Genomic DNA, 15,961 nt, shown 5'->3' with positions numbered 1-15,961 from the left:
TGACTGAATTTTAATTTTCTTTTTCTTAATTAGAATCTAAGTTTATTTTTATGTTTTCATATATCAGTATTATGAATTTTAAAATTTCCCACTATATTTTAATATTTATACTTATTAAGCTGTTTTTCCAATACCCCAAAAGTAAGTACGAAATTTCATTTTCGAGTTTTAAAGAAAAAATCATAAAAATGTGTTTATTAGCTAATTAGATATAATGAAATTAGAATTTGTTCTAAAACCTTTTTAGTTTAAAGTTAATAGTACAGTATATTATTTAATAAATTGCATTTCGGTTGGTGTTTTTGTTGTTTAACTATCAGTTTGTGTAAATATTAAATAATGCTAATTAAAAACATAATACACAGAAACGACTTAAGAGTTGTCTTTTAGTTGTATGCCTTAAATCCTACAAAGTAAGCATCAAATACTAATGTGTGACACTTTTGCAATTATTAATGCTTCGGTCTTGTGTTTCGATATCCGGTGGCTAAGGCTAAGCACTTTAGAAGTGAAACTTTTCAACAAAGCATTGCTAATTTGTAATTTTTTGTTAAAGCTGCGCTAATTGCTAAGTACAATAAGTTTTGTGTAATTCGAACTGTGAATTCTATATAGAATCATTCTGTGGGAGACAAATCACTAAGTGCACTACTTAAATGGTAAAAAGGCGTTTCAATTTTCGTTACATTCGAATTATTGCAACAATTAAGTTTCATTGTTAAATTAACAACTAATGGCGAATTGTAGAGATTGGAAAGGGTTTTTGTTAACACGTAGACTAGCAACAAAAGTAAAACAGAAGTATAGCACACAATATTAAAATTAGGGACATGGACTCCGTTTGTACATTAAAATACGTGCAGAATGTTGAGACATATGTAAGTGGGCTGTGATTACCAATTTGTAACATTTATCATTGCGTTGAGAGATCCATAAAGTGTGTGTGTAGAATGCAAGCATACTTAAACAGTAACCAAACACATTGATCATTGTAAATTTGTGTAGAATATTGTGTAAAATTGTGATATTCATATTGGAATCCGTTGTGTGTCAACTCCATTATGCATTCAAGATATGTTCTTCAATTTTGTTCCCAAAATCATCATTTTTGTTGGAGGAGGCGGAATATGTTTAGAAAAATAGTTTCGATGCCGGTGTGTCTTAAACCCAGACGCCGTGAGGATTTTTACTGGTCGGGACAGCAGTTTCCAGTTGCCTGGGTGACCCGATTATCCGACGACTGCTGCCCTGCTTGTTGGGTCCCTCCAGCAAATGCTTGATCTCCTCTGTGGTGGTCACCGTCAGACTTTGCAAGTTCACCTCCTTCATCTCGTTGACCAGCTGCTCCACCTGACGCTTCTTATCGGCAATGGCGTGCTCAATCATCAGCAACTCCTTCTTCAAAGTATCTGCTGTCTTGTTCGAAGTGTCAGTATTGTGCAGGGCCTGATCAATTTCGCTCTGTATCCGCTCCATTTCCATTAAGAAGTCACGTTCCACGGTTTGCCTAAGCATTAAGCATTAAATAAACTATGTAAAATAAAGATATGCATATGTTGACCCACCTATTGGTCTGCTGCTGTTGCTCCAGCTCAATGTCGTCCATCAGCAGACGCATTTTGTTCTTGCACTGTAGCAGCTCAGTCTCGCAATTGGCCAACTTGGAGCGGAGGAGAGCAATCTCCGACTTCAGGGTTTTCTCCTGCTGCTTGACCAGTTCGTTCTCCTCCTCCACATACTGCAGAGTCTGCAGCTGCTCGCTGCCTTGTCGAAAGATTTGATCTGCTTTGGAGATCTCACGCGAAATGGCCTCTAATTCGTGGGCGTGATCGCGTTCCTTACTTTCTAAATATACTATTTCCGAGTCGAACTATTAAATATACAAAGTGTTTAAATCATAATATGGACTATTGAATATTATCTTACCTTTTGCAATTCCATTTGCTGGGCTGTGATCTTCTCCCGCTGAAACTTGATGAGCTGCAGCAGATCGTTGTATTGCGTGGCCTGGAACATGGTCTCGCCCTCCTCCATGGCCTGGCTATTATTATTAATGCTATTGTTATTGTGGTTGCTGTGCTGATCGTAGTCACTGAGGAATGGATTCGTCGAGGAGGAGGCATTGGACATGGTGTCCGCATTGCTGCTGGCCAAACGCTGACCCTGGCACATGGGACTGTTCCTTGGTGGCGGAGGATCACGATATGGTGGCGGCACTAAGGCTCCATTTGCGGAAATCGTCGGTGTTTGCTTATACAGCTCCGGTGAGTTATTGTTGTTATTGATATTATTACTATTGTTGTTGTAGTAAAGCTCGTTGGGGCTAGAGCGTCGCAGTTCATTGCTGGATTTGCTCAGCTGGCTGTAGATATGCTGATTACTGCTGCTGTTATTGTTGTAAAAGTCGTTGTAGCCATTTGCTGTGGTCGGTGGAGTGCCTGTGCCCGTGCTGCTCATGTCTAGAGGATTCGACAGCGATTTCTCATGTTTTGGCAGCAGTGGCGCCGCCACATTGTTGTTGCCCTGTGGTGGCAGCGGCTCCTGTGAAACCATTGGTGGCAGCACCATAGCCCCTGAAATCGGAGATTGCGACTGCAACTGTTGCTGTTGTTGCTGCTGCTGAGGAATCCCTTTAACAATTCCAATGTTATCAAACTGCTTGGCATCGTAGCCCCTGTAGAAAATTAAAAATAATTTATGTATGAATTAAAATTAGTTATGTGACTTAGTAGAGAAGCACACACCCAAAACTCTTTTTCAATTCCTTTGTGCGGTAGCTGAGTTCGACGTTCGATTTTTGCTTCAGCAATGTGGGCGCTGGCTTGTTGCTATTATTATTATTATTGTTTGGGCCCAGCGGCTTTTTCGTTGTCATCACAGCATAGTTATTGTTGTTGTTATTGTTGGTTTGTTGTTGCTGCTGCTGTTGTTGTTGTTGTTGTTGTTGCTGCTGCGTTTTGTTCTCGGATCGTTGTAATATAAACTGCACATCATTTGCATACTCGCCCCATTTTAGTAACAGTTTCATGGGATTCTCGTTGGGTGCCAAATGGCGTTCATTATTGCGCCACCTTTCGATCAAAGTGAATCTTCCCACTTTTCCGGTGGCATGGGCCAAAGCGAAGACCACATCCTGCGGTGTTCAAAAAAGGATAATTAGAGGAAAAATCAATAATATAGGGCATGGCAAAAAATAAAATACCTGACATGTGGTGTTCACTGTAACGCCGCAAACAATTCGCTGAATGCCCTCGACCCAAACTTTCAGCTCCATTCCGGCTAATTATCTTTGGTCTTTCTAAAAAATCGACCAATTATTTCCGTTTCTTAATGTTTTTTCTGCTACCAGAAAATTACTTTCTAGTGCCGCTCCAGCTGGAAATGGAAATGGGTGTTCTACGCTAATGGTTTTTGGCGCTTGACTGGCGTTCTGCTGTCGCTCAGCCAGCGAAGCGTGTTAGCTGCAGTCTCTGCTAGATTTTACTTAATTTTCCGATCGCTGCTTCTGCTTCTTCTTCACTTGCACTTATTTACAACAACAACAACTCTGTATTGTGTTTGTGTGTATGCTGGGCGTGTGTCTGTGTGTGTGCGCTGGAAAAATTCTGATTCACTTTTTGATTTCAGATTTTTTGTTTCTATGCTTCCGACGCTAGAACTTCGTTGTTATTCACTTCACTATACTCATGTAAAAATATATCTTATGTTGTTAAAAAACACAAGATTTTATTCGTTTTTACGGAATTTCCAACGAATAAAAGCAAAAAATAAACATTGTTGTTGGCATGCACTTGTACTCGATGCCAAAATCGATAGGAACACCAGCAGACCAGGGGTGGCCAAACAGGTGGCCTAATAAGTTATCGATAACATTGCTAATTGGGAAATTGTATGTATTTATAAAATACATCTTATTGATTTTATCTAATTAAAAATATCTTAAGCAGTTTCCAGAGCTGTAATTAAAGTGTTTTAAATTTATAAAAATAAAAACAATAAAGATAAATAATTTTGTAACTAAAAATATAGTTTTGGAGGAGTCATTCAAAATTATATTGGTATTTTACCATATATTATTGTTTTTTACTGGTTTTACTCAAGGGTTTAATATACATAATGGTTTTTTATATAAAAAAGACAATTGTGGAAAATATATATTCTGGCTTTTAATAATAATAATGTTAATGTCAATTACAACATTTTATGATTTTGTATTTTTATTATATTTTGTAATCATTTGTCTCTTAGTATATAATACCAATCGACATAAATAACTTAATAAAATAAAGTTTAGCTTTCGAAAAAAGGCTGAGTAGCAGTTATGCATGTCCTTATTCTTTTATGGTATTGGTACAAAAAATATAATATAATATGTTTAAGAAGTTTTATAATTATTTGACGAACTGACTTAATTTGAGTACAAGTCTTTTAAAAATCTCTCTTATTATAAAAAATTTAATTTAACGCCGAAAGCTTAATTTATTTGCCGACTTTCTAGTATTTTTATTTTCATATGGTCACACTTCAGCGCATAGCCATGGAATATTAGCCAACCTCGCGCACGGTCACTCTGATTCCGTCACAAAACAATGCAAGATTTCGTTTCGCGGAGGAGTGAAATAATTGTAAAATAATCGCCCGTGTCCAGTGCTTTTGGAGGCCAAATAACAGGGAGTTAGTCCCAGCGTTAAATTAAGTCCAATTCGAAGCCAAAACAAACTCGCGAAATCATAAAAATCGAACAGTGTGACGGAGCGAAGAATTCCTATTGATTTTGGGGGCCTGCAATTTTGTGTGCATTAAATATTAAGCGAAAACCGAGGGCTGGTCGCGTGGCAGCCAATTGGCAAATTGTTGCTCCTGCGGCACCTGGACACACAGGATGCGGGCTGAACAGGGAGCGAAAAGCACCCGGAGGATTGGTTAGGACTGGAGCGCGAGCAACAGCAACAGCAACCCACTGAATCTGCGCTTTTTTTTGGGGCGTGTGTGCCAAAGCGTAAAAAACACAAAAAAGCAACCACAACAATGGCCAACAACAGTCGAAGTCGGGCCATTTTGAGCGTTAATCTCGATGCGGTCATGGCCAACGATCCGTTGAGGGAGCTCTTCGAGGCTTGCAAAACGGGCGAGATCGCCAAGGTGAAGAAGCTAATAACGCCGCAGACCGTAAATGCCAGGGATACGGCGGGACGCAAGTCCACGCCACTGCATTTCGCAGCGGGTAAGTAGCGATGATGATATATCTCATGCCCAAGGACGGGCTAAATAGGGACCCACCCCCTTCTGAAAGGTTGAAGGACTCACCACCCACCACCGCCCAATCCCAAACCCCCGCTGCAGTGCGGATTTGGCCTTGAGCTAGTTGCGCCTGGGTGTGACGGGCGTCATTGTCGTAGCTCTCGGTCGGACACTCGCCTGCTCCAATGGCGTCGAGAGTTGACCTAGTTTCCATGTTGCCCCTTCCACCGCCCGCGTTCTGTACGTGTTCTATATGTTCGGCTTGTTTCCGGAACCCCCCTTTTCGTTGCTGCATGCATTTTCTATTTTCCAAAAATATTCATACACCTGCGGTTGAGCTAATAGCATTGAGAGCCAAGGTAATTAGCTATTATTCGCGTGCTTTCTCTGGCTAGGCACTGCAAAAAAAAATTATTTCAAAAACAAGCATACATTTTGTATGTGTTCTATATGCTTGGCTTGTTTCCGGAACCCCCCAATTCTCTTCTGCATGCATTTTTCATTTTCAAAAAATATTCATACACCTGCGGTTGAGATAATAGCACTGGCTCTCAGTTTAGCTGTTTTACTGAATTGCTTTCTCTGGTTAGGCACATTAAATAAAAATGTTTTCAAAAATACTTATCATGACTTTTTTCCGGAATCCCCCCTTTTTTTTTGCTGCGGGTGTGTGTGTGGGCTGCACTTTAACATTTTGTATTTCAAATAATTATTCATACGTTCTGTATGTTTTATTTGTTTAACTTGTGTCCGGAACCGCCCTTACCCTGCTGCATCCATTTTCTATTGTCAAAATATATTCATAAAACTGCGGTTGAGAAAATGAATTCGCTATCTGACTGCATTGCTTTCTCTGGTAAGGCACTGAAAATAAAAATGAATCCCCTAAAGTGTCTATAAAAAACCAGAACAAAACTTGGTTTATGCATTTATGGTTTTATATGTACATCCATTAATTCCTAAATATAAAAGGGGGAAACTTCTGAACTCAAATTTCTTAAAATGTAGTTTTTTAAATCTTAAACGAAAATGTTCAAACAAATAAATTTTATAGATTCTGTTATTAACTAATAGTTAAATATAGGCTTTAAACTAAATAATAATTTCAAAACATTTACGCCAAAACATTCCTTATATCGAAATTGATAACCTATCTAAATATCCTGTTGTAACACAAAACAAGTACATATTTTAGCCATTGTCTGACTCTTTATAATTGTTATTTGGACTGTGCGTATTTGGAAAAGACATAGTGTGATATGGGCGGAGGGCGGGGCAGTGGGTGGTTGGGAGCGACTTGTTGTGGCTGTGACTGTGACTGTGGCTGCTGCGTTGCATGCGCCATCCTGCTGACGTCTTTGGCTCAATATTTTCGCGTCTTTTGTTGTGACTTTGGCCTAGTTAGCATTTTATGCATTGCGACTATATTTCGTCAGATCAGTCGGCAGCACAGCCATCACAGCATCAAATCAAAAGTCAAATATAAAGGCGGCTTTCCCCCCTTCTAAAAGTCGACCCCCAAAAAAAGCTTTTTTAACCGTTTCACTCGACGCCCCTTGCATATAAATTTCGCCTTTTGGCCATTTGTGACTTCTTTTTAACTTGAGCACTTTTTTATTATCTACTGCTCTATGATTCATTTGGCGGGTCTTGGTCTTTCTTTCTATAAACTGGTTTTCCATTATTATTTGGTTGGTCTGTCTTATTGTCACGTTCTGTGAACAAAAAGTGAGATTTTCAGGGGGTCTGTCTTGTGTTTATTGTCTGGTGTCGTTTTAGTTTAAGTATTTTTTATTTGTGGCTTGTTTTCACCTTGTTGAATGCATGAAATTTTGAAGTATTCGAATTTTTGTCAATACCTGTTGCGGAGGAAACCAAATCGAAGCTCACGTTTACGTTTCTTCCTGCCCTTCCGCGCAATCGTGACACATAATAAAACTCAATCGTTTTATTTCGCTACTTTTGGACAATCAGTTTTTATTGACATTGGCCCGTTATCTTTTCGGGGTGTGTATATAGTCGACAAACTCGAAGAGACCTCCATATCTTGGCCACATTTGAGATACTTAAAACTTACTTTTAAAATTGCTGCCAAATAAAAGTTAAGCAAATTAACCTTGGGATAAGTACTTGCGAATCGAGTTGGTTATACATACACTATCCACTCAAGAATCACTTTTATGTTGCCCAGCAATTGACGCTGTGTGGCTCCAAAGTGCAACAGTTGGAATTAAGTTTTCCATTCTATTAATTTTTAATGCAAAACTTTCGTAATTGTTGTGCCCACAGAAAAGTGAACGGCGCAAATGTTTCGCAAACCACATTTTGGTGGGTGGCTCAAGCTTTTGTTTGCCCAGATTTGTAATTTGCTTCGGTTCTCCTTTGCAGTTTATTATAAGCTTGGCTATAAACACAACAATAAACATTTATGTTTGATAATCGTTTGTGTGACTAATTCCGGTGCCAAATGAAGATGAATCAGATTTTTGCTTTAGACAATTTCCGCATGAATGTTTTCCGCAAGAGTTGTCGAAATTTTGTTGTTAAATAGCGGGATCAGATGCCTCACGTAAATATTTATGGGTGTCATGTTTTTGTATGGACTAAAAGGCGATTACTTATTTATTTTTAAAATCGTTGCGGTGTCTGTCTTTCCGTGATATTTGCAGAATTTTTAATTTCGATTTCTCAACTTCAAAAGCATTCTTTTCTGTTTAATTGTAACTTGAAATTTTACGAATTCCAATTAGTTTTAATTATTTCTTTTGTTATGTTATTTTGTTTAACGGCAAATGAAACCAGATTAAATTTATAACTTATATTTGTCATAGGAAACTAAAATTGAGAAATATTTGTTAGTAATCACTTTTTTATTGCTTTTAATTATACAAAAAACTTTCAATTTTGGGCTTAAATAAATAAATATAAAAAAGCTAGTAAGGGATAACCTCTATAGTTTCTCTTTCAGAAATATATATTTTATATATATGTACATAGTTTCTCTTTCAAAAATGTGTATTCAATAATTAAACGTTAAAATCAACAAAACGCTGATCAAAGGCTGGTAAAACTTACTATATTCAAAACACCTTTTTAAAAACACTTAATATATTATACGGAAGTTCAATCTTTGCCTTGTCTTATTTGTCTGCATGATTTACACCTTCAAATGCCAGGGGCAAGGTTGGAAAAACGCCAAGAAAGAAAACCCTAAAGGCAAGACCTTCCCGTTCATTTCTAGGGCTTGCCATCGACTTAAACACACAGCAGATCCAAAAGAGACACTCATCTAATGATGGATTCAATTCTTTGTTTTTCTTTTGTTACCCAGGTTATGGACGCCGAGAAGTGGTGGAATTCCTGCTGAACAGCGGCGCCTCCATCCAGGCCTGCGACGAAGGCGGCCTGCATCCGCTGCACAACTGCTGCTCCTTTGGCCACGCAGAGGTGGTGCGATTGCTGCTGAAGGCTGGGGCCAGTCCGAACACCACCGACAACTGGAACTACACGCCGCTGCACGAGGCGGCCAGCAAGGGCAAGGTGGATGTGTGCCTGGCCCTGTTGCAGCATGGGGCAAACCATACGATTCGCAACTCGGAGCAGAAGACACCGCTGGAGCTGGCGGACGAGGCCACGCGGCCCGTCTTGACCGGTGAATATCGCAAGGACGAGCTACTGGAAGCTGCTCGCTCCGGAGCTGAGGATCGTCTGCTGGCCCTGCTCACGCCCCTCAATGTGAACTGTCATGCCAGCGATGGACGACGCTCCACACCGCTGCATCTGGCAGCTGGCTACAACCGCATCGGCATCGTCGAGATCCTGCTGGCCAACGGGGCGGATGTGCATGCCAAGGACAAGGGCGGCCTGGTGCCGCTCCACAACGCCTGCTCCTACGGCCACTTCGATGTGACCAAGCTGCTCATCCAGGCCGGCGCCAATGTGAACGCCAACGACCTGTGGGCCTTCACGCCGCTCCACGAGGCCGCCTCCAAGAGCCGCGTCGAGGTCTGCAGCCTGCTGCTCAGCCGCGGCGCAGATCCCACCCTCCTCAACTGCCACAGCAAGTCGGCCATCGATGCGGCGCCCACCAGGGAGCTCAGAGAACGGATTGCCTGTGAGTAGTCGTTGAGACTGACCACAATTGTGAGGCTGATCAGTGATCACAATATCATAATTATTTTGTAACTGAATGTATAAGTTAACTAGATAAAAGTATCTTTATCGGTATATATATATATATAACAATTCCATGCCATTATAATAATGTTTAATCTTTTATTTTCCAGTTGAGTACAAGGGGCACTGTCTGCTGGATGCCTGTCGAAAGTGCGACGTGTCGCGTGCCAAGAAGCTGGTCTGCGCCGAGATTGTGAACTTTGTGCATCCGTACACGGGGGACACACCGCTCCACCTGGCCGTTGTGTGTCCGGATGGCAAGCGCAAGCAGCTGATGGAGCTGCTGACCAGAAAGGGATCGTTGCTGAACGAGAAGAACAAGGCATTCCTGACGCCCCTCCATCTGGCCGCCGAGCTGCTCCACTACGATGCCATGGAGGTGCTGCTGAAGCAGGCCGCCAAGGTGAATGCGCTGGACAGTCTGGGCCAGACGCCACTGCATCGGTGTGCCCGTGACGAGCAGGCCGTTCGTCTGCTGCTCTCCTACGCCGCCGATACGAACATCGTTTCGCTGGAGGGCTTGACCGCCGCGCAATTGGCCTCGGACAATGTGCTGAAGCTGCTCAAGAATCCGCCGGACAGCGAGACCCATTTGCTGGAGGCCGCGAAGGCCGGAGATCTGGACACTGTGCGGCGCATAGTGCTCAACAATCCCATCGCGGTCAATTGCCGCGACCTGGATGGGCGACATTCCACACCCTTGCACTTTGCAGCCGGGTTCAATCGCGTGCCAGTGGTTCAGTTTCTGTTGGAGCACGGCGCCGAGGTTTATGCGGCCGATAAAGGCGGACTGGTGCCACTGCACAATGCCTGCTCGTACGGGCATTACGAAGTGACCGAACTGCTGGTCAAGCACGGAGCCAATGTGAACGTGTCCGATTTGTGGAAGTTTACACCGCTGCATGAAGCAGCCGCCAAGGGAAAGTACGATATTTGCAAACTGCTACTCAAGCACGGCGCTGATCCCATGAAAAAGAACCGGGACGGAGCCACACCGGCGGATTTGGTCAAGGAGTCGGATCACGATGTGGCTGAGCTGTTGCGGGGACCATCGGCCCTACTGGATGCAGCGAAGAAGGGGAACTTGGCACGGGTTCAGCGATTGGTGACCGCAGAGTCGATCAATTGCCGGGATGCGCAGGGCAGGAACTCCACACCGCTGCACCTGGCCGCGGGATACAATAATTTTGAGTGTGCCGAGTATCTGCTGGAGAATGGAGCGGATGTCAATGCGCAGGACAAGGGCGGACTTATACCCCTGCACAATGCCAGCAGCTATGGCCACTTGGATATTGCCGCACTGCTGATCAAGCACAAGACGGTGGTGAATGCCACCGACAAGTGGGGATTCACACCGCTGCACGAGGCGGCCCAAAAGGGACGCACTCAGCTGTGCTCGCTGCTGCTGGCCCACGGCGCGGATGCCTACATGAAGAACCAGGAGGGACAGACGCCCATCGAGCTGGCCACGGCGGATGATGTCAAGTGTCTGCTGCAGGATGCGATGGCCACCTCGTTGAGTCAGCAGGCGTTGAGTGCTTCCACGCAATCGCTGGCCAGCAGTTCCCCGGCCCCAGATGCCGCCGGACCAGGAGCAGCGGCAGCAAGTGCGGGTGCGGGTGCAGGCACATCATCCTCGTCCTCATCCGCCATCCTGTCGCCCACCACGGAAACGGTGCTGCTGCCCACCGGTGCCTCCATGATCCTGAGTGTTCCTGTGCCACTGCCCCTGTCCAGCAGCACGCGCATTAGTCCCGCCCAGGGGGCCGAAGCCAATGGGGCCGAGGGCGCCTCCTCGGACGACCTGCTGCCGGATGCGGAGACCATCACGAATGTGTCCGGCTTCCTGAGCAGCCAGCAGCTCCACCACCTAATCGAGCTGTTCGAACGCGAGCAAATCACCCTGGACATTCTGGCCGAGATGGGCCACGACGATCTCAAGCAGGTGGGCGTCTCCGCCTACGGTTTTCGCCACAAGATACTCAAGGGCATTGCGCAGCTAAGGTCCACCACAGGTGAATATTTAATAATAACTAACAACTTTAACTTTAACTTTACTTATTAAACCCCCTAGGCATTGGCAACAATGTGAATCTGTGCACTTTGCTAGTGGATCTGCTGCCGGACGACAAGGAGTTTGTGGCCGTCGAGGAGGAGATGCAGGCCACGATTCGTGAGCATCGGGACAATGGTCAGGCTGGCGGTTACTTCACTCGCTACAACATCATTCGGGTGAGTTACTACTTAACGTGATAAGGAAAACCCATCTTAATACTTTTATTTTTGTGTTTAAAGGTACAAAAAGTACAGAACCGAAAGTTGTGGGAGCGCTATGCGCATCGACGGCAGGAGATCGCCGAGGAGAACTTCCTTCAGTCCAACGAGCGAATGCTCTTCCACGGCAGCCCCTTCATCAACGCCATCGTGCAGCGCGGGTTCGATGAGCGCCACGCCTACATTGGCGGGATGTTCGGTGCTGGCATTTATTTCGCCGAGCACAGCTCGAAGAGCAATCAGTATGTCTATGGAATTGGCGGCGGCATTGGCTGTCCCTCGCACAAGGACAAGTCCTGCTACGTGTGTCCCAGGTGAGTGAAACTAGCACTATTAATTAGAATGCTAACAACCCTTTAAAGTTTGTTTTAGAGCGAAAATATAGTTAATTCTTAGATCACGTGTTTAGCAAAAACTACAAGATATAAAATACATAAATTGTTTAATAAATATATTGTATACATTTTAGTAATGTTTTTTTTTTACAAAATATCGAATAATTATATATAAATCTGGGTGTCATTTTTATGTCATTTCAAGCTATTTTCAAGAAAAACACTTAAGTTTAAGTCAAACTTAAAACTAAGGACTTATTTAATAGATTTAATTAAAAAAAATGTATTATTTAAAAGTTTCAAATAGGAAATACCAATCTATAATCATAATTAAACCATTTGCTGTCCCCATCAACAGACAACTGCTGCTGTGCCGAGTGGCCTTGGGCAAATCCTTCTTGCAGTACAGCGCCATGAAGATGGCTCACGCACCGCCAGGACACCACTCGGTGGTGGGAAGACCCTCGGCGGGTGGACTGCACTTTGCCGAATACGTTGTCTATCGGGGCGAACAGGTAGCTATTTAGGTTAAGCTGTTATCCTCCACATTCTGTTATATTTATTTATATTTGTAGTCTTATCCGGAGTACTTGATAACGTACCAAATCGTGAAGCCCGATGACAGCAGTAGCGGGACGGAGGATACGAGATGATGGATGCCCTCTGTTGGCTCCACGCCCACAACCACATCGCCAGCGCTGCACCAGCCACACCCACAACAGTATCACCCACATCAGCAGCAGTCGCAGCAGCAGCAACAGCAGCAGCACCAGCAACCACAACAACAACAGAAGCCACCGCCACAACAGCAGACCTCAGCTCCTCCAGTTGCCAAGAGGCGGAAGCATGCCAAACCGTCGCTGCAGTTGCAGTACCAGCACTATCAGCCCCAGCAGGTTGCATCCGCTGCCTCCACTGTGACCACCACCCAACCAGCGCCCGCTGGCGTCTTTACGCACACCAGCAACAATAACAACAGCACGAGCAGCAGCAGCGGAAATGTGAATAATAACAACAATGACATGTCGCCGGTGTCGAACAGCAATAGTTACTCCTCGGTGGACACCAATCAGACGCTGCTCAATTCACTGGCCAACCAGCAGCGCAATCACCATCGACAACAGCAGCAGCAGCAGCAGCAGCTGCAAAATCAGCAGCAGCAGCAGCAGCAACATCAAGCGAATCGCAGCCAGCAAAAGTATAGTCAATTTATGATCATCACACCCGCCGTATCCATAGATCGAGAATTTGAGTACGAGTCGCATTTGGACTTTGAGGATTTCGCCAATGCGGCCCACAACAACGGGAATCTCTTTCGGCTGGGATTGCGGCGGAGCGACAGCAGCAGCGGCAACGACGACGACAGTGGCCACAGCAGCGACAGCAGCAGTTTCCGCTCGAATTACAATCCCTACTTGCACCACAGTCGCCAGCATTTGCTGACGAAAGGAGGCGCTGGTGGTGGTGGCAAGGGCAATCACTTTTACGCCTTCACCTCGTCGTGGCGATGGTGCAGTCTGCTGTGCGCCGCCATGCGCTGCTTTGGAGCCGGTGGACACGGTGGTGGACATGGTAATGCTCCGTACAGCAGCTCCCTGCAACACCATCGACTGCGGCGCTGTTCGTCGTACAATGCCGAGAACGCCTACGAACACTTTGCGGCCCCCTTCAAGGCGCGAAAGACGCGCGATCACATGAACAACATCACCTACGAGTTGTGACTGTGACAATGGCACTACTACGACATGCTGCTAGTGGTTATTGATCTCTTCGTCTCCGTTGGCCTCCCGTCTATTTTATTACAATTACTAGCTATAGATGTCGTGTCCTGAGTGTCTCCTTCTCTCTCTATCTCTCGTTGTTTATTATATTACTCTATAATATATCACGTAAGGGATCGAATCGGAACGAATCGGATTAGGTTGGGTTAATCAAAAGTAACAGAGCACAGTTTTTGAGTGATTTTATTCGAAATACGATACGAAAATTGCGATTAGAAGAGGTTAAACAAAAGTTCTTTGACGATGAATGCATTACATTACATTACATTACGCTCGCGCGTTTATTTAAATGTTTAAGCTTAGTTAATTTAAACAATAATTAAAACTCCAATTAAATTTAAATATACAAATACATATACATGAAACAAGAATCATGATTGCTTTTAAATTTACTATACTATACAGGTTGGTAAGTAATGTTCCTATTTCAATTTAGAAAAAAACAAATAAAGACTTTAACTACAAGCAGTTTTATTTCTTTATATGCATATAAACTCAATAAACTGCCCAAGGTTAAATATTTTTAAATTGCTTTGACTTGAGTACTAATCTTTTTTTAAGAGACACTTAAATTCGAAACAATAAACAGAACCTTCCTCAAAGGAATTGTGCCGACTGACAATGACGTCACATGCCTGTACCAATTCATGAGGCTATCAGCAAAGATCATAACTATATGCTGTGTTCTATTTATAGTTATCTACATATGGACAAAATCTTCTGCTTATGTTATTAAAGTACTACGTGTATTTGTAAACATATTATTTCTTAAACTGGCAATGGCAATGCATTTTTTTTAATTATCAGTAAAAAAGTAATACAAGTTTATACATTTTTCATACTTCACGCCATAAAGAGTATAATGAGTACTTGTGTTTAACCCTCGGGTTTTCTGAAAATTAATAGCAGGCTAATCAAAAGATTACCGTGCAGAAAATAATATAAATTTATACATTTTTAATGCTTCACACCATAAAGAGTATGAGTATTTTTATTTTACGCTCGGGTTTTATAATCTTTAATGGCAACCTAAAACACTTAAAATTTGTTTCAAGATCCGCCGACATATTTAAAGATAAACAAGTTTACATCTATACCTTACTACTTTGAATTTAAACTCGTTAATCTATAAATTAACGTGTCAGCGTAAAAATATAAGAATCAAAGGATTTTTATTTAAATCTTAAATAAATAACGTTAGTTTTAAACCTAATAGATGGTAATGAAAGCTCCCCAGTTCTCTAACGATTATTGCGTTTGTAGCAGTTACCTTTTAACCGTCTGCTGATGAGCTTGCAATTTGCAACTGTCAAGTCGCCCTAAAAATTCAAAATGCAACCGCATCGGAAGAATAATGATGATGAATCTGCAGACAAAGACAACACACGCAGGCACATTTCACTGTCAAAAAGGCGGCTATAAAGCATTTTGGAGCCACAGCCGCCGCCAGAAGCTCTGATGTGGTGGGCATTTATTTTTATTTCTGTTGCCACTTATGTTGGCCTGCATTTGGCCATTTCTCAAGTCTTTCTTTTCGCTTCAGAGCGTCTCTTTTCGGGCCTTAGTTTTTTCGGCGTTTCCTCTTATTTTTCTTTTTTTTTTGGCAACATATGCAAGTAATTTGATTAAATTATATAATTACAGGGCCAGACAGACGAGTTGGCAAGATGAGAAGACGGTACGGGGCTGACTTTGACAGCAGCACGCAAAATACGCCACATTATGGCCATGCCTATGGTTTCTGGTTAACGTATGTATATGCTAGGCAGCACGGACAAAAAATATGTACCATTTTGGATTAGAATATTAACTGAATATATTTAAATCTGCATATAATTAAGGGAAGATTCCAATTTAGCTCGACAAAAAAACCTACCTTTTTAACTTAATTTGTATGCTTATGTTTTTAAATATCGAATATCTTATGTAGCATATGGTGCGATTACAAAAACTATATAAGACCTTATAAAATATTATATATAAGATATAAAAATATCTGTCATTCCACTAAAATATGAATATGTTAATATCAACAATTGTGTTGTTCATATTCATTGTACCATAAAACCGGTCTTTATAAATCTGGCACACAATATCAAAACTAGAAATGCATATAAAAATAGTTGACCGATATTTAATTCTTTTAAACCAACT

The 15,961-nt window shown here is 42.6% G+C and overlaps 2 protein-coding genes across 2 annotated transcripts; one reads left to right on the top strand and one right to left on the bottom strand.

Moving 5' to 3' along the window:
• Positions 1-153: 153 nt before the first annotated feature.
• Positions 154-3,808, bottom strand: LOC128265024 (probable serine/threonine-protein kinase tsuA). The gene is made up of 6 exons (XM_053000792.1): positions 3,358-3,808; positions 3,203-3,298; positions 2,745-3,133; positions 1,927-2,674; positions 1,566-1,870; positions 154-1,507 (listed from the first exon to the last, which is right to left on the bottom strand). The coding sequence occupies exons 2-6, from the start codon at positions 3,272-3,274 to the stop codon at positions 1,162-1,164; spliced, it is 1,860 nt and encodes a 619-aa protein (XP_052856752.1). The 5' UTR covers positions 3,275-3,298; positions 3,358-3,808; the 3' UTR covers positions 154-1,161.
• Positions 3,809-4,550: 742 nt separating this feature from the next.
• Positions 4,551-14,178, top strand: LOC128253726 (poly [ADP-ribose] polymerase tankyrase). The gene is given in 7 exon segments (XM_052982357.1): positions 4,551-5,224; positions 8,573-9,355; positions 9,528-11,432; positions 11,492-11,649; positions 11,713-12,005; positions 12,385-12,541; positions 12,602-14,178. Coding segments are annotated over 7 exon segments (4,638 nt in total). The 5' UTR covers positions 4,551-5,028; the 3' UTR covers positions 13,748-14,178.
• The last annotated feature ends 1,783 nt before the right edge of the window (positions 14,179-15,961 follow it).

This window comes from Drosophila gunungcola, chromosome 3R, assembly GCF_025200985.1.
Source record: "Drosophila gunungcola strain Sukarami chromosome 3R, Dgunungcola_SK_2, whole genome shotgun sequence".
In the NCBI taxonomy this organism is placed as follows: domain Eukaryota; kingdom Metazoa; phylum Arthropoda; class Insecta; order Diptera; family Drosophilidae; genus Drosophila; species Drosophila gunungcola.
Note: the sequence above shows the minus strand (reverse complement) of the source record. Positions and strands in the feature narration are given on the sequence as shown.